Source organism: Gambusia affinis, linkage group LG16, assembly GCF_019740435.1.
Source record: "Gambusia affinis linkage group LG16, SWU_Gaff_1.0, whole genome shotgun sequence".
Taxonomy (NCBI): Eukaryota; Metazoa; Chordata; class Actinopteri; order Cyprinodontiformes; family Poeciliidae; genus Gambusia; species Gambusia affinis.
The window spans coordinates 10,295,543-10,316,872 of NC_057883.1; the positions used below are offsets into that span (position 1 = coordinate 10,295,543).

The window sequence follows — 21,330 nt, forward strand, 5'->3', positions numbered from 1 at the left end:
AGAACATTGTCCAATCAGAAAAGGGTATCTCTGACGCAAAACCTAGAGTGGCCAATAAAAATTCTACAAAGACGGGCCCTGTGTGGTTCCTCGCCCTTTGCGCTGATTTAAATGATTTTTTATGACTATTTAGCGCCACCACATGTTTATTAGGCATTATTACAATGTTGTAATTGTAAGGAAGAAAGCTGATGTTGAAATTATAAGTCTAATTTAATAAAATATTTAATCTCTTAATTAAGTTGTTTTCTTCTGTGAAATATTAGATCACTGGTTCCTCAAGTAAACCCCTCAGATACATAAGAAACAAAGAATAAGAAATATGCAAGTTTTTAAAAAAAGAGAAATTCATGCAGTTTTTTTCTATTTTTTTGTTCAAATATGGATGAGTGGAAATATAGATTTTCCATTTATGTTTAAAATATGAACACATGAACCGTGTTTTTGCTGTTTTCTGCTTTCATCTTGTACTGTGACTGTAGTAAAAGCAGTTTTTTTCTGAATGTTGTCGTGGAAAAAATACTATTTCCATGCACTGTTCAGGTAAAATCACTCAGTCAGGTTTATTCATATATTGTGCACAATACAGAGAGCTTGTAGGACAATCAGTAATGAAGCAGGTCTGGATGAAAAGCTTGCTAAGCTCTCCCAGGCAGAGACAACACATGAGTTTTATACCAACGATAAAGCATTAAACAAAGGGAGAGATAGTCTGGTTCTGATGCAGTAGTGGAAAAACAACTTCTAATCTTCTACATGAAACCCAAATAGTTCTTTTGGTGATAGTTCATAAGCATATCATATGACATGACCAGCAAATGTGACCTTATAGTAATTGTTTTTTCCCCCTCACGTTTGGATATGAATGAATATATTTAAAAAAAAATATCAGCTATGGGCCCTGAAATTAAGTAAGGTAAAGTTAACCAAATTTTACCTGTTATATTTACCTCTAGGGTTTCATAATCATTTTTTATTAAACTAGACATTGGGTTTTGTCCTGCATATTTGAATAGAAAGTTAATGAGGCCCAGTAGCTGAATCTCAGTACAAAAACTATGTTTTTACAAAGCCAGAGTCACCTCACTCTCTGTCTTGATGAATATTCAAGTAATGACTGTTAAGCCTCAGGAGTGACAGCTGGTCTTCATTCGATGTATATCAGCGCTGTACTCTTAACACTAATGACTGAAAGTGTTTGAACCTTTGAGAATTAAAACCTGAGGAGTTAATTGATCAGCCTCCCTGCACAATCATTGAATGACAAGTGTTGATCTTTACAAATACATCAGCACTTTTTTCCTCACACACCTTCAATGTCATATTCTATTTTTTTTTTCTTCAAGGGAATTAAAAAAAAGAAAGGGCTGAGGTGTCTAGAGTCAGGTGGTGTAATCCTGTTAAATACTGATCTGGGGAATTTAATCCATTCTGATGAGGATTAGGTTTTAATCAAGTAAACCCAGTGTTTAGTTTTTTGCTATGACTTCCAATAAAATCTAAACAGTAATTGCAAAGTAATGCATCTTGTAAGTTGTAATATAGTAATATAGTAATTATTTGGACGATCCTTTTTTTTTTTTGCTCACAATAGATGAGTAATTTTAAACTCATATGTCTGGGTGTGTGTGCATGAGCATGTGTGCGCTGCTGCAGTCTATGGCTGGCTGATTAAATTACCTTCCTGCCTGTTGGGAATTATGGGGGTTGCTCTCCGACTTGATTTGGTCCAATGATTGTCATGCTGCTATAAAAGCTGAGGGCGGGGCAGTGGAGGGGAGGGGTGCAGAAGGGCGGGGGGCAGGGTGTGGCATGTATGTGCTTCATAGATTAGGGAATCGGGATGAGATCATCTTTCCAAAGCAGTTAAATTAGATTAAACCCTTTCCTGCCTATGACAAAATCTCAATGCAGTTCATTTTGCACTATTTATCTTAAAATGAAGTTTAATCATTGCTTGTTTTCATTTGAACGCTGATACCTCTCAGGTAGACCCAACTGTAATACCTTCATGTAGGTTTTTAAACAATCCGAAATGTGTAATTGAGGGACAAACGTAAATATGTATTTTCAGTAGCATATTTCCTGGTAGAGGTAAACATTCCAATTAATGTTTAATGATTTACATATTTGCATCAAATAGCAAAATAAGACATCCCACATGGTAGCCTAAACCTTGGATCTTTGGATCCTGTTGGTACCCTGCACCCTCTGCAACATTTTGAAAAAATCTTTTAAAAGAGAAATCTAGTGTTTAATTATGCGGCTTTCAACTTAAAGATACTTATAACAGTTTCAAAGCAGGTCATCAAGGGCTAATCATAGACCCCTCATCACAACACGATGCTATTTGTACTGTTAAAACTTTAAAAACGTTTGAAAAGTAAAGGTCGTCACATTGTGAGATTGATTTCTCCCTGGTGGTCACAAACAAAAGGCATCCATCGTTATATTTATTTTTCTCTTCTACATGCAAAATTTGACTGCAAAGCAATTTGTTTACACCAAGGCACAGCTGTTTCTTTAATTTTGATTGAATGAGTGATGCACAACTTTAAATGTTTTAAGAGACTTTAAAAGAAATCAAGCAGACCTTCCTACACAAGCTCACAAAGAAAAGTTTTTTCTTGTATTTTAATTCTCATTAATTAGAAAATTCAAACTAAGGAAATAATATGCACAAATCATTGTGTGACTAAGGTCTGTCAATAAAAACCTTCAAAAAGTAAAAGGAGCTTTCATATTACTTTTCCAGAGTGGATTCAAAAGTTTGAGATTCTCATGTCTTAGTTTTAAACCTTTGTTTCTGAAAAAGAATTGTCTTAGATGATGCTTTAATGTGGCAACTGTAAACTGTTCAGTGTAATTGTATTTCTCTATACTGTAACTTATATTTTTTTTTTCTCCAGGGCTGCACATATCCTTCTTTCTGTTGTCTTTTTCTTTCAACTTCAAACCTTACCTGGCTATACAACCTTCCTCCCTGAGTTTTTTTGTCCTGAAGGTTTTCCCACGGTAAAAGACAAGTTATTTCTTTTCTCATTGTCTTCACTCGTTTATCTGTATAACAGAAAATAGATGTGGTTCTTGCTTCATCACATGTTATTTTGTTGTTTTTTTTACATCTTTTGCCACAACCTGACTCAGGGATTAAGACAAAAATATGAAAGAACACACAAAAACGCGCACAAATGTTTATTTTAAGAAAAACTAACAGTAATATGATGTGTAAAATCATCAGTAAAGTCATCCCAACGTGAACAAAATTGAAATTTTTCTAATAATTTAGAGAAGTCAAACTTATCTCCTAGAACTTGTATAGTGTAGTCTGGCTTTCCCAGTTAGATATTAAAACGAGTAGTTGATCATTATTAAAGACAATTCACCAGGAGGGTTTTTCTTCTATTTTTTAAATAATAGCATGCTTTCTCTTCCATCCTTTAATGGATGTGCCTCCAGTGAAAGACAAGGAGGTTCACAGAAGGCGAGAAACTGGAAGAGAAGAAGGGCAATAAACGAGGAGAGATTTATGGACCCTGCGGTCGTAAAACCGATTGCCCGTGGCGTCATGAGTGATGCCTTTTAGCACATGCAACATACGATGTCTGCTCACATACTCACTCAGACCTCATTGAGATACATGTGCACAATGCTTTGTGGTCAGCTTAGCCATATTTGATTCCATAAATGTGTGCAAGGAAACAAAACTCAAAATCATGAACACAAGCGCTCATCTCTGACCTCCACAGTTATCTTACATGCCACCTGATGCTCAGTCCACATCCAGCTTAATACATTCAGTGTTAGAGTGAACAGAGGAGGGGAAATCATGAAAGGTCTCTGATGAAAATCACTCAGTGGCAGTGAGATATAAAAAAAAATCCAGACTTCTTGATGTCGGTTCATTTTTTTTTGTCTGCTTGTGTGTGTGTGTGTGTTTTGGAGGAGGCTTCTGCTGGACTGGTGACTTTTTTGTGTGATCACAATGCTGTGAGTCATTATTGATGCACCTCACATTTTCCAATATAGGCAGGCCTTCTCAAAATGTCAAACAAAACACAAATAATAAAGAAATTGTGATAGAGGCTTTTATTGGAAATTTGAGGCATTGCTATAGGGCATCTGACAAACTTTTGAACATTTTTCAAAAAAAATAAAAAAAAAGCTCAATAGATTCAAGTTAATTGTACATTGAAAATATCTGTTTTGTTATGTGATTGAGGGAGGAATTTTTATTTAGCAATCATCTTCTTGTTTAGAATAGCTTTTCTCCACATGGTTTGTAAAAGTCAAGTGTGCTACTACTCGAAGCTAAACAAAATAAAACAAAACATCCGGAAAAAGACAGAATACAGCTATCTTATGCACTCAGAGACAAAAAAAGACATAATTTTCAGATAAATGTTCTGTTGGCTGATAGAACTAAAATTTCAATATTTGTCTAAAATGTTGCCTTAAGGTGTAAATACTACAAGAACACACACATCAACTGTAAAGTACAAAGGTGGCAGCATCAATTCTGGGAAGGCTAGTGGATGTAATGAAACAGCAGACATCTTGTCTGCAAAATTTCCCCACCTACGAACTAATTTATTAGTGACAAACAGATCCTCGTCAACTCTTTTCCTGTGAAATCACAGTGTCAAGAAGTTTTTTTGAAACAGCAGCTTTTTAAAATTTTTTTTTTTTTTTTTACTGGTTTTGACACAGTTGTTCAAACTGTAAAACATTCCGGTTTGTAGTTTGAAGCTGCCACCGTCATGCTGTCTCTGTATTGAAGGAGGCTGAGTCTGCACCGCCCCGCCGGTGTGTGCGGTGCATAGTTTCAAGCTCATCCGTGGACTGGTCCTGTCTCACATCCATGCGCGCATCCTCTCTCTCACACACACGCGCACCCACATCCACACACTCAAACACCTACAAACGCACATATTCTCGGTCATTTAAAAGAGGCAGACCTGGAAAAAGGCGCTTGCTTCAATTAGCGCTCCCTAAGACGGATCCTCGGTGTGGACATTTTTTATTTTATCTTTAATTTACTTTCATCACAGCCTCCTTGAATTTGCCTCAAGTGTCTCTCGTTGCGCATAGAACACATCTATGACCAATCGAGACATATTCTGACTGGTGAATGGGAAACAGAAACACGGAGCCATCGCCACCTTCCCGCCCCCCCATCTTGACACACACACACACGTGCGCCTTCCCATTGGTGAGATTTGCGCACCCGATAGCCGAGCCGGTGTGTGAGCTCTGCCGGGCCGGGCGCGCGTCGTCTGGGAGGAGTAGACGGGATGGAGTCGTTCTTCACAGAGGTGAGCCTTTTAGAATCTGTGTCATTGCATCGGAGATAAAGATAAACCAACAACGATGCGAATGCATTTCGCATGCATTCGCATCGTTGCTGGTTTACAGGCTGCTGCGAGATGCGTTGCGCGTTGCCTCTCCCACTTCGTTTTGCATTCTGATTCACGTAATGTTTGTGGCAGGTGTTGGAGTCGGTACCGCTCGTCACCTTCTCCCTTACGACCCCCCCCCCCCCCCCCCAAAAAAAAAATAACAACAACTGCCTCCAGTTGTAGATCTTCACACGTGTTGTTAATAAAGCGCCTGATTTATTTTATTATCACTGCAGAGCATCAAGGCCTGGCAGTCGATGGAGTCAGGGCAAATGAAGCGCAGGAAAATTGGCCAAAGGAGGGCTGGCTCTGGCATTTGCATCCATAAAGCTTTCGGATTAAATCCAATCTGCGAAGGAAAGGCAGAGAGCGGTGGTGATTAGCAACAGTCGTCTCAGAATATACAGAGGCTTTGACTGGGCCGTGAATGGGATGGTAGGGGGATCCATGGGTGGGTATGGGTTGGTTCAGGAGAACGGAGGAGGAGGAGGGGGATGGATTGTTAGTGTAGATGGAATGTACCAATTGGTATCATTGAACAATAGGCCCAGTCATTCAATGAAAAGTAAGTTTTCAAATGAATTAAAATGAATAAATCCGGCTTTGTTTAAGTTATGCCATCGTTCACTTGGGTGAAACATGCCACCATACCTTTGTTATTACCCTCTGTATCACCCACTCATGAAAAGCAGTCTTACTCATTGCCAGGATCTGTCCTCTCCAAGCTACTTAGCCCCTTCCCCACCCCAGCCACTCCATCCCATTTTAAGTTAATCTGATATGGGTTTAAATGCTTGTGACTTTGGCAGTGATGTCATGCAATCTCTAAGTATGTGCGGCTGGTTGTGTAGATGAATTCCACATTTTCCCAGCCACAAACCTCAGTATTTCTTTAATTGGGATTCTGTTGGACAGATTCTGCAGAGTTAAATCAACACTATGCCGAGTCTCTTTGGTCCTTATCAGAATTGGTGTTAATTTAACTCTCTTCAGAGTTATTTCAACAAGAAATTGAGTCATTTTAACACTTGAAAAAGTTATAACTACTCAAACTGTTGTTGAAATAACTCTGAAATTATCAAGTGAAAGAAATTCGTGGTATTTCTCCCACCACCCCATAATAATTTGAAAAGGGTGGTGTACGCTTGTATTTGACCCCTTTACTAAAATGCCCGTACATAAAATCCAGTGCAGCCAACTGCCTGCAGACATCACCCTTTTATTAAATAGAGTGCACATTTGTGCAATTAAGTCTCATTATAAATACAGCTGTTCTGTGAAGACCTCAGAGGTTTGTTAGAGAACATTAGTGAACAAACAGCATCATAAAGACCAAGGAACACAGCAGAAATCTCCGGATGTAGTAAAGCTGTGGCAAAGTTTAAAGCAGGGTTAGGATTTGGTTCTCTGGGAGATTGTTAATGTCACAGAGCACTGATCAAACACTCACCCGAAAATGAAAAGAGTATGGAAGAACTGCAGACCAAAATGTGGTCTTCCTCTAAACCAAGGAGGTGCAGCCTTCACTGAGCAATGTTAGTAAACCTAAAAGTGATTTTAAAAAGCTATTTTTATTCTGTGTCCGTACACAATTTGAGTCTCCTCACTGGAATTAAACTAACGGTGCACCAAATTCTTATTTATTTTTTCAAACTACCTTATTTTTTGATACAATTTTTCATCAAAAAAATCAACAAAAACACAGATAGGTCCCTTGAAGAAAATGTTTTTTTTGTTGTTTTTTTTAGGAAAGTGTATTTTATTTTTCATGAAAATAAAAATAGAAATTAAATAGTGAATACCTAATTTAATATTTTTTAACCGATTCGCTTTAGAAAAACGGATGTCATTTTTATTAAGAGGTAATTTAGCTTTTGCGGCTCTGAATTTATTGGACTTAGCTGGACTGCACTAAACCAGACAGTGCTAACTCTGGAGGAGCTACAAAGACCTTCTGCTCAGGCCTTTATGATAAAGAGGCAAAAAGAAAACCTCTATTTAAAGAAAGCCAAAATTATTCCAAGTGTGCCACAAGTTATGTAGGGTACAAAGCAAACATGTGGCAGACAAAGCCTTGGTTTGGCTATTTTTAGTCTATGACAAATGTAGGCTCACATGGTGTCAGCATCATGCTGTGTGGATGCCCTTCTGCATCTGGGACAAGAATGCAGATTTAAGTTGCTATTGCTAAGATTTTGTAAGTGTCAGAGCTATCACCTCTCTGCATGCAGGTCCCTTCTCTGACAATGCTATACTGTTAAATACGGCTGACCATCAAAGACCTTCGGGTTGTTATACGACCACAGCAAATTGCAACGACCATCTCTGCCGTTTCATTTCCCATCAGTTGGTCTGTAATATATATTGATCCCAGCATTGATTTGCAGACCACCACATAATCAGCTCTGCAGCCCCAATAGCACATGCTGAAAGCTTCTGTGAGATCTGAAAATGGACAGACTCACTGAGTTATGATGGAGCCCTGCGTACGCTGCATATTTGATACCCACAAGCCTAATTTCATGCAGGAGGACTGAGCACTGAGTAAAGTAGTCCGTCCTGACTCCACTTAGTTTGACTCCAATTATTCCCTCTCTTCGCTCCACCGTCTAATACCTTTGCAGGACTCTATTTGGCTCTATTCCCTAAAACCAGAGAGGATGAACAGCTGAACCCGGTCCCCTGTTGTTCTCATCCAGGCAGAAAATGTGATGGCTGGCCTGCCAGTCAAGCATGAAATGTCAGGTGGCATTAAACTACTGTATAATCACCATTTTTTTTCAGACTGGGTTGGTTTGGGGTGGAATATGGCAGATTTAAAACAATGTGCACAGCAAACTAAAAATGAGACCAAGATTCCATTTGGAGGAATCTCTCTGAGCATAATTATAAAACTAAGAGTTGGGGCATGCTGAGGTGGCGCAGGGGGTCAGCATGCACCACGCCTAGAGGCCCTAGTCCTCGACACGGACATCGCGGGTTCAACTCCCAGACCCGGTGACCCTTGCCACATGTCCTCCTCCCTGTCTGCAAGAGTTTGCTACAGTTTACATATTTAGAAACTTTACAAATATGTCATCTGCACCTTTTAGAATTGTATAATTTATTAAGGAGATTGCAAAGTCTTTCTTCAGTGTGGGACCGTTAAGTTGAGTGAACAAACCTCTGCTCTTTGCTCCCTCCCGCTAATAAACATGGAGGAAGTCATCGAAGAAAATGCTATGAAATTCTGCACAAATCATGTAACCCAGTCTCCCTGTTTGCAGCACCAAGAAGGTGTGTGTGTGTGTGTGTGTGGGGGGCATGAGGGACACACTAGGATGCCGACAGCCCATTTGCTGCACATGAAAGCAATAGAAAACTTGTTCAGAGCTCTAAAAATATTTTTTTTAATCTTGTCTTTGCTGCTTTTTAATGCCACCCAGGGCAACTGCATATGTGTCAAAACAGACAGTGGTTAAGTCTCCAACTTAGTGGCACTTTAAAACAAATGAAAAATCTCTAATATGAAAGTAGATTTGTTCAGATATTCTTTATAAGTTGGAGAAAGCAGTTTGGGGAAAACTATTAAATGTAATCCATCCGTAATAAGTTACTAAAATTCTATGGTGACACCAAGCGGGAGGAACCGAGGCGAGGACGTAACATATATAATATGCTGCATGTAAAATAGTGTGGAGAAAGTGCTTGATGAAGGTAACTTGCTGAAGATGATACTGAGCATCAGAATGGGGGGGAGGAAGAGGATTTAAATTACCTTACACATGGCCTGGTTGTTGGTGCCAGACTGGCTGCTCTAAGCATTTCAAAAACTGCTGATCTAGTGGGTTTTTTCTCTCATGATTACCTCTCAGGTTTACAGAGAATGGTCAGAAAAAGAGGAGTACATCCAGTGAGCATCAGTTGTGTGTTTGGAAGTGTGCTGTTGATGTCAGAGGTCAGAGGACAATGTGCAGATTTGTTTGAGATGATTAAAAAGGCAACGGCAGCTAATTGTTTCAATCAAAGCATTTCGAATACCATTTCTGAATGAACGAGATGTGTAACCTTTAAGCAGATGGGCTACAGCAGCAGGAGACCCCACTAGGTGTCACCCCTGTTAAGTAACTACAGACAGGAAAACCGTCGCCTAACTCCATTAATTCAGCTGCAATGTTCAGAATGTAGAGAGAGAATATGTTGGCATATTTTGATTAAATGCTGCAGCCTACTAGATGATTGGTGCTGCACAGTGTACCAATCTTTTGATCGTTACTCCCAACAAGAATACCTAATGTCACAAAGCTCAAACATCTCAAAATGGTTTTCTGCACATGTTGAGCTCGCTGTTCTCCAATGCCGTCCTCAGTTACCAGATCTCTCTCTATCCAGTAAACCACCTTTAAGATCCCAGTAAAAGGGAGATGTACATCATGGGTGTGAAGCTGACCAATCTGCAGAAGTTGTTTGATACTATCAAACTAATGACATCTAAAAGACGCTAGCAAAGATTACCTAAGAAAGTGGCTGGTGCTTATGTTCTTTTATGGCTTTTGCTTAAGGTAAAATAGGACAATCCTTTATTAGTCCCAAAAGTGGGAAATTTAAGCTTTTATTTAGGCATGCTTCCTCAAAACCTTCAGTGGCTTCCACCTGACAGATTGAAAAAAAAAAGGTAAAAAGTTACAGCTCCATATTTTGGGAATTTTAAATCTCTTACTATTGATTCATGTGTTTGTTATTCTACAAATTTACCAAAATAACATCCACATGTGCACTAAGCGCAAGTAGGAATTTGTGACTGATTGAAAATGATGCAAATCGAAATGTGAGCTTTTAACTAAACCTTTCCAACGAAGAAGCGTCAGTTAATCTGGAAATTTTCCTGAGTCTATGTGCAGATGGCAGGTGTGTATTGCACAGTAAACAGATGGGCTTTCAGGAGGGACCCTCTGTTTGACTAACATAGATAATATTTAGACTCTGGGGCTCGTTTGGCATTAGCAGCAGTGTCAGAAACCAACATGCACAAACATACGACAGACTTTATATCAGCCGGTTTGTATTAATCATCCCTCTGTCCTCTGTCCTTTATGTTGTGAAACAAAACAAAATGTCTTTTTATACAAAGGTATATACATCCACTAAAATGATTACCTTGTGGAGAAATATATAATATATTTAAAACACATGTGTGTTAAATACTAAGCTGAAAGTAATATACTTGCAAATATCCAAGCATGCTTTTTGTGTTTTGTTTATTTCTTTCCTTTTTTCTCTAAATTGCATTATAAAGGGTGAATTAAGGAGAGTCTGTTTTGAAGCAGATAGAATATAATAATCTTTGATGTAAAGAGTGTAGGATTCTGCAAGAATCTGGTTCAGTAGAGGGAGGGAAACAGTCACTGGAGATGTGTGACCTATATTCAGCAGCTCTGAACACATTTGTTCTGCTCAGGAGCTCCATCAGCTTTGCTTCTCTCCCTCTCCTTGTCTCCTTGCGGCCACTCACTCTGTGCTTCTTCAACTCACCCAACCAACCTGCTCGGTTAGTCTCCCTCCCCCTTCTGGTAGCTCTCTTGTCTCTGTCTTCATTTTTAAAAAACGTCCTTCTCATTTTACACTGTTGCTTGTTTTGCAGTTTCTTTAAGAGCAACTGGAATCGTAGTTCTAATATTAATTAGAGTATTTTGTCATTGAAATACCGGAAACAACATCCCCCAAAATCATCTCATCTTAAAATTACTGAGCGTTTGACAAAAAAACCAAATCTGACATTTCAGACAATAAAACTGCATTAAATACTATGATGTATTTTATACTTCTTAAGGCCATAAAAAATATTTTATTCTTACAGATTTCTTCAGCTGTTGCTGTTTGTTGTATTAGTTTAAATATCAAAGGTAACCTGCATAAATATAAAAAGTGGTTTTTAAGTGATATTTTAAGGGAACAAAATAAAATTGCTACTTTTGCTAAATCATCAATTAACTGTGATTAATCACAGGTTTTTCTGTTTACTTTAATTTAGCTCACCACACGCAGGTTTGATTATTGCCAGATCCGTAGAAACAAGCAGTAATATAAATTAAACCATTAAAATCATACATCTACAGTTGCGTCACATGACAGCCACTCAACCTGACAACAAGAAAAATGTTTAAGTCATGAACACGACTGCTTAAGTTTAATAGTGCTTGATGATAAGCTTATTATTTCTAACTTGTGATATAAATTTCAGTTTGTTGTTCTTGAAGAAAACGATCATGCTTGCTGCAGATGATGCAGCAGGTCACGGGGTTACACACCAGAGCTGTCATCTTCTCATTTCTCAGCTGGACGGTAGCTGGACGGCTTTCAGTAACTGGCTTGCATACGGATGTAATCCTCTGCTGGACTCTCAACTCTCAATTTTGCCCTTTTAGCTGGTTCATAATGTGGATGCAGAGATTATGGGTTACTGCAAATCCTGAAATAACAGATTGTTGTGGACTTTATTTGAGACAGCAACTTGTTGTTTTGTGGGAAAGTGACAGAGAGAATCTTTGTGTAATTATACTTAGTGTCATAGATGCCTTCATGAAAGATAACAAAGGTCTATTCTGTGCTGCACACCAAGGAATTTGTGTTGCATCTCACACCTTCAAGCTGGCATTAGAAGTTAGCTGGTTATTGAAATTGACTATCAAAAAGTGAAGATCATCCCTACAGCACTTTTAAATGTTCACATCATGTGGTTTAAAGTAATTTAATAAGACGTCAGTTTCTCACGAGTGACAGAATTTTCATTTGGCTGAATTTAGCATAGCAATGCAATCCTGCCCCTCCCCCACATTGTGCTGCACCCTGCTGGTCACCTGGCTGAAAGTTTTTTTAAAAGTTACAGTTTCAAAACCACTATTCCAATTGTGTAAAGTCCTTTCAATAAGACCAAGTGATAAAATGCCTGGAGATTTCTGTATGTTACCCTCAACTCTAGAGTAATCTATTCTTACCCCTCCTCCACATGTTGCTGCCCACTGCCAGTCAGTTGACTGACATGAGGCGTCAACACTTTTCCCTTCTTAAAAGGAAAGGAAAAAAAAATCACCTGCCTGAAAAATTTCTAGGAAAACTCAAGCAGTCACAGCATTTAAACTAAAGGTTGAAATAACTTAAATTAGGATGTTGCTGTTGAAAACTTCCATTGGTCAGATATTTGCTACATGAGCAGACGGCCACATCATATCAGGTAGATATACTTTTGATGCTCTAGAGATTAGGGCAGAATGGCTAAAAATGGATAAAATTCTAGTGTTAGAACTGAATTTAGGATGTATTCATTTCAGATTTTTTTCTTAAGATGTTATGTAAAAATGTAAACAACAAACTTCTGCTCAATTACTGAGATACTATAAAAAATTTTATGTTACTTTTTACTCCATGTTTGAGTTTGAGAATCATATAAACTGATGCCTAGTTGGCGCATCATCTTAAAATACAGAAACAATATAGATCTGTACTTACTAAAATATTCAATAAAAAACAAAACTTACACAATGATGTGTGTTGTTTTTTTAATAGTGCATGGGTACAGACTCTAACACATCAATAGTCTATTAAGCTATTTGTTATGTTGATATTGGGTGATTACGTTAATATTATAGTGTATTTCACAGGTCTGGATGGAATATTTGGATTGTATCATATTAAAGTGTAACAATATGAGCTTTTGTTGGTATTTTCAATCATTTGAAAGCAATTCAGCAAAATCTTATTTGAAAATCATAAATTTTGATAGTCCATACCTAAAAGAGACATTCTGCATAATTAATGCAGGACTTCATATCGTCTGTTTCTATGTTTAAACACCAACTCCCAGGATCCATAAGTGCCCGGAGGAAGAACTCTGTTTCCATGGTGCCCTGTTTCCACACTGCTTCTGTGGAGTTTTGTTGCCAGGATGTTGGTGGGGGTGTGTGTCTGTATTTTAATCAAAATGACACAGAACTTGATAATTAGCTTTCTCAGGGATTTACAGTGTTAATACAAATATCCCATATGAAGAGTTGCATATTCTCATACACAGAATGCTGCTTTCACTGCATGAATTCTGGTTATTGATTCAATATTGTCTCTGTTTATGTCTAAAAAATAACCAATCATCCGCATGAACAAAGAAAACACTGGCTGTATTTTTATAGCTTTAAACTGAGCCAGTTGTTAATTATGTTTGCACTCCAGGCCAAAATAAAGTACATCTTAGTGAGCTTGCAAACATTTTCTCTTCAGTTCATGAATTAATATCTGTGCTGACAAGGAATTTCCATTCTTTATGCAGAGCCACAATATCACGTGTCAAAAATATGTTTGTTGGAAGATCAATTTGTTTTAAAGTTGTAAACAGCATTAAACGGCGCTCTGGCTGTTTAACAGCTCAGGGCTGTGGTGTGAGCAAGGGCCTTAAGAACCGCCAAATCAATGCCTTTAACCTCAGACTCATGTATTTGTAGCCATTTTCAGACTTGAAAAGGATATTTAGTTTCAATTACAGTACTTAAATGTTATGAAGTAGAAAAAAGTTAAATCTGAGTCCTATTTGGTGGCAAAAGATTGGCAAGGACCACAGTCCAAATTGGCAGACTTCCAGTAAGGTTTGGTTTTAAATTGTGCTAGAGATGTGTCTTTTGAGTTGGAGCTGTGCTGAAGTCACACTTTTTCCTGAAAGAAAAAAATGCATACAATATTTTTACACACTCAGCAAGTGTGAATTTACACACACTTGTGTGTAAATTCACACACAAGTGTGAAAATTAGCATTTCAAATTAGCATTATGAAATGCTAATTTCATAGCATTTCATAATGCTATGAAATTAGGCAGGCATAAAATTGGATTTTTGGCCAATATCTGATATCCCGATATATTAAAACTCATTTGGCCGATAACTGATACCAATACCAATATTTATTTTCCTATACCTGCTTACTGAAGCTATACTACTTTCTCTTCTGCACTTTCTTTGTCAATTTATCCTGCCACTAAGTACAAATGCAAAAAAGGAGGCTGATGTAACACTTTTAACTTTAACATTATGTTTAACGTCAAATTTATTCATGACATCTGCTCGCTGTAAGACAATGACAACAATCAAACAGTGCAAATTCGTAAATCTTCACAAAACTAAACTCAACCTGTTCACAAGCAACAAGCGAAAAGCACACCAGTTGTGCATTAATGAACCGTTTCTTATGGCATTGTGCTGTGCTGCAGGCATCATTGTCACTTTTTAGTTAGATAAAAACAACTCCTTTTATATCAATTAATTATTTTGATAGAATGGCTGACGTCCAAAATTAAATTTTACAGCTTATATCGGCCGATACCAATATAATGCTGATAATATTGTGTAGCCCTAGTAAAATATTATTACATGAAGCAAAAAAAGAGAAGCCAGGGTCAACATGATCACACAATTCACAGGTCTCTTAGCTACTATTGCTAAACATAAGGATAAGCAACTTGTAATTAAAATTTTAAACTTTATATAGTACATAATCTACTGAGTTTTATTTTTTGCCCCCAAAAAACCAAAAAAAAACAGCAATAATAGGAAGCAAAGCCCAAAATAAATTGAATAATGCCCTGGATTAAAACTGTGATATATGTTGGGATAAATTATTTAGATTTTGCTATATTGTCTCTGTAATCTCTTTCTGTGACAGATGTGACTTATATACAGCCAGGTGACCACCACTCGCCCACGCACACCAACGCCCACACACATAAACAGATGTTGCTCTCCTTCCAGCTGCCGTAATCTTCTTAAAGCCTCGCTGTCCTGATTGCATTATCACCTTTAATGGAATATGGCTGACACAGTTTAGGTCTCTGACACAGAGATCTGAACTGGTCTCTGTGTCAGGAGGGGCTGCACTGGCAGGAAGGATCAGTAAAAATGGGCGCTTTAATGCCCATCATCAAAAATGAATGTCCTTGATTTTAGCCATTGTGCTTTATATAGTATCTTCTCGGAAACTGAAACAGGGCATTGGGATTCACAAACAATAGGACAGATAATTTATTTTAGTTTTGTACCCTGGAAATTTATACACCTAGTCATTAAATTACAGTCATTTGAGTATTTCTGCAGATGCCATGAAAAAAAAATCTTATCGTCTTACAGTCTCTGTAAAGCACTTACACATGGCTACTTGAAAAGTGCTCTATAAATAAAGTTTGACTGATTGAGTTGCTCCATTTCTGGGCTGCTAATGAATTGTCTGCTATTAGTTGCTAACCGGTCAGTCGCCCCTTTCATATTTTATTCACTTGAGTCATTTCCAACCTTCTACAGAAATCCTTCTACATAAAGGACTGCCCATTTCTCCTATATATGTCTGCTTTCCATTCTTAGTGCATGCTGTAGTATGCTTAAGTGAGGATCCATCTGTACTTAGAAGGAAGACAATGGGAAGCACTTGAGAGTCTCTGGTCCTTCATCAAGGGATGTCTCCGGGTCAATGCCTCCATCCAAAAGCAGTGGCATCTATGTAATTTCTTGAGCAGAAACAAGGCATTTATCACACAGCTGTTGAAGCTTAAAGGATGATGGCTGGCTTTTGTGTTTTTGTGGGTAATGAAGGATTATTAGCTGGGAAGGGCTTCATTAGTTCTAGGTTTATTCTTGGTATAAGCACTGCTTTGAGTTAGTATTCTCCATGTTGGCTTTAATTCTTGTGGATAACATTATAGTTTAGCTTCCAACTAACAGGTTTGCAATATATCTGTCAGCAACAAATGTTTTCTGGTTTCTGCATACATTTTTAAAGAAATTAGTTGTGTTTGAGTTCCAGTTTCAGCTTGGAGGGGACTCTACACGTTGCAGCTTCTTGTGATTGTTTCGTCATAGAGCTTTTCATGTTTGGTAATGATTTTATTTTCAAACTAGACCAGACTTTCTCAAGAATTTAAACTTAAACAACATAAAGCCTCTGCTGAATATTTTTAATTTGGTAATTTGTTGCAATATGTTAGTCAGTCAAACAAAAACAAAAAAAATAGAATTTAAAATTTCCTGTTTTCTGGCTAGATATTTACAAGCCTGACAGACAATTCAGCCCTGATCATGACTTTTAGTTAACATGTTTGACTTAGCAGAGCATACAGTGACTGGCAATAAATACCTGTACCCCTCAACCACATATAACCTTATATGTAGCACGTATTTCATGTAACCAGCTGCCATCAGAAGTTGCTAAATTTGTAAAGAGAGTCCACCTTTGTGTAATAGAAAATAGACATAAAATAGTAAATAAAGACTAAAGCTAATACTACGCATTAGATTGTGAAACATGGTGGTGACATCATGCTGAGAAGATGCTTTTCCACAAGCAGTGGCTCTTATAGTCCAATACAGTTCATAGAGGACAGATGAGATTTGAAACAAGTGAAAAGTTCAAGAGGTCAAAATACTTTTACAAGGCAATGTAACGGCGTTAAAAAAAACGTACTACGTGCCATCCAGATTGTACAGAACAACTCACGAATAGCTGTAAACATTTAGCTAACCCAAAGATCCCTGTGATAAATTTATGAAGAAAAAGATTGTCTACAATTTACCAACTTTTTCTGAACAAACTCATTGGACATCATCACGTTAGCAGGATGTTTACCACTCGGTCAGTTCTTGTTAGTTGGAGGTCAGGGGTCGTCTTAGAGACAACTTAGTCTGGCTAAGCTTTTATGAAATGAGGAAATGCTTGGTGGACAAAGCTGAAGATGCGATTTATCTTTGACATAATGGAGAAAGAAGGAGAAGACAAGATGAACACAAGGTTTCAGCTGCACATTCGAGTGCAGAGGAAAGAGAAAGGGTCTCTTGAGATGCACGGCCATTCCTGCCTGTCTGAGTGTGTAATATAGGGGGAGGGGTTGAGGACACCAGAAGAGGAGGATGATGCTGAGTGGGTGGGTGGGTGGAGGTTGTAATGCCGGCAGGTCGTTTATAACCTCCTGTCTTTCCTCAGATGTGCTTTAACAAGAGACACACATTGATCTGGAAAGAGGAGCCAGATAAAACGACTCCAAAAGCCGATGTACGCATTATATGTCAAATCTGGAATTTTTACAATGCTGGTATATTTATGTCTTTACTATCACTGTACTTAAAAGCTAAAAGATGAAAAAAAAAAAAAAAAAGAGCATTTGAGCTTTATTTCGAGTTGTAGGCCAGATTTTCAGTTCAAATGGAAAGTTTGCAAAGTATACAGAGATTAGAGCCAGTGGAGATCATCAGGTCACTGTAACAGGCCAGTGTGCTGGAATCTGACAGATCAGAAGGAATTAATAAGGCAACAGGCCAACAAAATGCAACGAGAAGCTCAGAGGATCTACATGAGCGAATGAAGGGCAGGAGTATTTATAGCAAGAGATGCTGAAGAGAAAACAACAGAGAGAGGAAAGGAAAGAGGAGTGAAGAATACTATAAAAACAAGGGTTCAACAAGAGAAAGCAAGCCTCCAAATAGACTCAGTCACCCTTAATCCCTTCATCTCTTACTCTAATCATTTGTGCACATGTTTAGTAAACTACTGCAGACTGTATGTGAATAATAATGAATTAATTCCCTGGGCTTCTTCAACATTAGAGCTCATGGAAGCATGGGCTGAGTTGGGAAAATGAGAAAAACGCCCAGCGAATAAAAAGAAAAAGTAAAGTGAAAATGAACGAAAGGAAAGCTTTCCAGGCATTTCTGGGGGTGTGGGACCATCTGTTCATGAAACAGTTCACTTCCACTCATCTGCTGTCCATTTGCTTCAGAAGCACACATCTGATTTCCTCTGAAGAAATGTTCAATGTTGGTTGGAGTTGTTTACGAGCTTTAAAGGATACCCAGGATGGTCTTTCAGTACTACCGACAGGAACTTGCAAAAATATTCACATTCACAAGGATATTCTTTTCTTTCTTATTTATTTATTTTTTTTACATATCATACATATCAGCAAACTTCAGTGGCATTTGGGATATGAGAGACAAACATAATGTACAACTTAGTTTGGAAGTAGAAAATAAATACATACATAATACATAGTACATAGTTGTTTAGCACATATTTAAATAAAGGAAAAACAATTAAAGATGTAGCATTAGTTTTTGTCCACACAACGTTTTGCAGTGGGCCCAAAAATTACATTTATGTTTCAACAAATAACGTGGATCCATGAATAAAACTCCTTTTAGCAGATTCTGCCATCATTGTTAGTAGTCTTGTCAACATGTGGAAACAATCACCCCATTGTATGGAGTACATGGAAGACAATTAACAGTGATGGGAATAAAATTAAAATCAATATGTTTGATGAAAAGATAAAGGTCTACAACCCAGCAATTGAAGGCCATAATTACGTGCTGTAGAAATTTTGTAAAGTTTGAAATTAATTTGTGAAAATGTGATTGGCTTTCTTTTTTTTTTTTCCAATACAATGAATTTATAATTACATTTATCTTGAATCAATCATTTTACAAAATTGTGATCAATTATCCCAGTATTTCTAAAAATCTATTTGTGATTTTCTTAAATAGAAAAAGATATAAGATGAAACTTCCTAAGAACCATAAAATTGAAGATAATTTGCGATCGTGTAACCGGTCATTAGGGTGAATTCACATAATAAATTCCACATGGATAACCACCTAAACTTCTGTCTGTTCACTTTGTCTGTGTCACACAATTTGTGTAATGTGTGTGGCTACAAATGCAAAAATATTGCTCTTATTTGTCTTATGTGTCCTGAAATAGTTTTCTCTCCTCTAAAAAAACCATTGGGATCACGTCTGTTTTGCCCCAAAAATCTGAATTTAAAACTATCTGACATAATTTGGGACACATGGTTGAGCAGCATAAAATATTCAGTGCCTTTGCAGGGCACTAAACTGCATGAGGGCTGTTAGTTTGCATGGCTCCGGTCGCTTCGTTGAGTTCTGCCTCGTATTTTCTGCTTCCAAATGTTTACCTCCTCTTTAGGTCAGAGGTCAGGGATTTTCTGAAACAGAGCATCATCTGTGCTGAAAGGTCAGAGAAGGTCAGACTTCCTCTAAGAATATCTGATTTAGATGCAAACACCACCCCGTTTTAAACACTGTTGCCTGGCCAGATGTTGGTCTGTAGTTGTCTATTTTGCACATCTGTCTCCCTCAGCATGTAGATGGAGTCGTATCTCTCACTGGGCTCCGTCAGTCAACAATTCATTTCCATTTTCTGTTGTTACATTGTGACCAGAGCCTCTCTTTTGACCACATCAGTTCCTTCTCAACTAAAACTTACCCCGGGCTCTAATTTCACTCACTAGCTCCTCTCCAGTTGAGTTCTGTTGTCAGCAGAGAGTGCCGTACTTCACTTAAGCAGGAAATCTTTGCGTAGACTTTCTTTGTGTTTGCTATGATGCTTAACCTGAGCATTTGTGTCTTTCTTTGCGATCCAGGGGGCCAGAGTTTGGGTCAGGGAGAAGGAGCAGCTGCTCCCAGCCACTGTCAACTCCTGTGGAGATGGAACCCTGGTGGTCACAACGGACTATGGAGAGGTACGGAGAGCAGCAGCGCCTGGCACCTTTGCTTGCAGAATATTCAGTGCGATGGTGAAACTGCTGTGTCGTTTCATCCCGTCTTCACTGATCAATACAAACTGCTGGCCTTAATGCGGCACGTTTCTGCCCCAGTTCCCTGCTCCTCCTCTTCATCCTCATACATATTCAGGATTCATCTCTGGCACACATTCAGCCTTCAGAGGAGATCTGGGACAGATAAAATAATGATTCTAGAAGAAACCAGCAGTTTATTAAGACGATTGCACAAAGAAACTCATTTATTTATTTGATTTATTTCAACAAGTAAAAAGAGAAGATAGTGGTTTTCCATTCAACAAACAATGAAGGTTTCATGACTCTCATTGTCAGTCAAAGAGCATGTTTCTAAACGTCTGATTTTTACCAAAAAAACTAAATGCATCAAAGAAAAAATGCTTTACATGGTCCAAAAAGAGTAGGAGTTTTCACTTTTGCCACTTTTAGAAAACATTGATTAGTAGGAGTTTCATTAATGCAGATAATGCATTTACACTTTATTATGTGAAATTTAGAGCTGCTGCGCCTAAAGTTAGATCTCTGATTGAACAGATAGAGCAGCAAGCACAGAAGATTTACCTTAGCATTTTAATTGACATGGTCTCCAACTAGATTCCCAGGGTACTTAGTGGAAAAATAAGCCCAAAGCATCACAGATTCTCCTACAATTCTTAGTCGACACAAGGAGCATTTCCACAAAGGTTTCACACCAAACCCACCTGGGACGTTTGTGGCCACAAATTCAATCTCAACTTGAACTTTAAGACTTAACTTTTTAAGTCAAATTAAGTTTGCCAAACACCACGTTCATTTTTATAATGGCAAGACAGAAAAGGCATGCTTCCAGAACAATCATTTAGAATTGGAGATGGTTTTTATTGGTTGTTCCCAAGAGTCGGAGACTCCAAGTTGCTGCTCTTTCCTTTGGACCCAGCCTAAAGGTTGAAAGAAACAAACATCTCTGTCGTTCCAGTGAATGAGCAAGTCGTTAAAGACTAGATTTTATTGACCTCTGGTTAATGTAGAGGTTAACCAGAGGTTTATAGCTTCAGGTGCTTGGTTAACCTAACGTAAATAGAGAAATTCTTCCGTTGCATTTATGTTAAATGGATTGATTTGGGCTCCGGCTGTTTTTCCGCTCGTGCATCTTATTAAAATCTAATTTAAGCAGGTAAACTGAGGGAGAAATAAATTAATTAACACAAGTGAGTTGAACTAACTCTAAAAAACCCCCTACAAACCAAGGGGAAAAGAACAACACTGATCTAATTAGAGAACCTAGAATGGGCAACACCATTGTAGCAATAATTCGCATTGAAATATGAACTTAAATATGGCAGGACATAAATCCT

General features: G+C 38.0%; 1 protein-coding gene across 2 annotated transcripts in view; it reads left to right on the top strand.

Moving 5' to 3' along the window:
* Nucleotides 1–4,900: 4,900 nt before the first annotated feature.
* Nucleotides 4,901–21,330, top strand: part of myo10l1 (myosin X, like 1) — a 50,042-nt gene continuing 33,612 nt past the window's right edge. For both annotated transcript variants that reach the window (XM_044143113.1, XM_044143114.1), the window contains exons 1-2: nucleotides 4,901–5,315; nucleotides 19,841–19,939. In XM_044143113.1, the coding sequence (XP_043999048.1) occupies nucleotides 5,295–5,315; nucleotides 19,841–19,939 (120 nt within the window). In that variant the 5' untranslated portion in view covers nucleotides 4,901–5,294. The remainder of the gene's footprint in view (nucleotides 5,316–19,840; nucleotides 19,940–21,330) is intronic.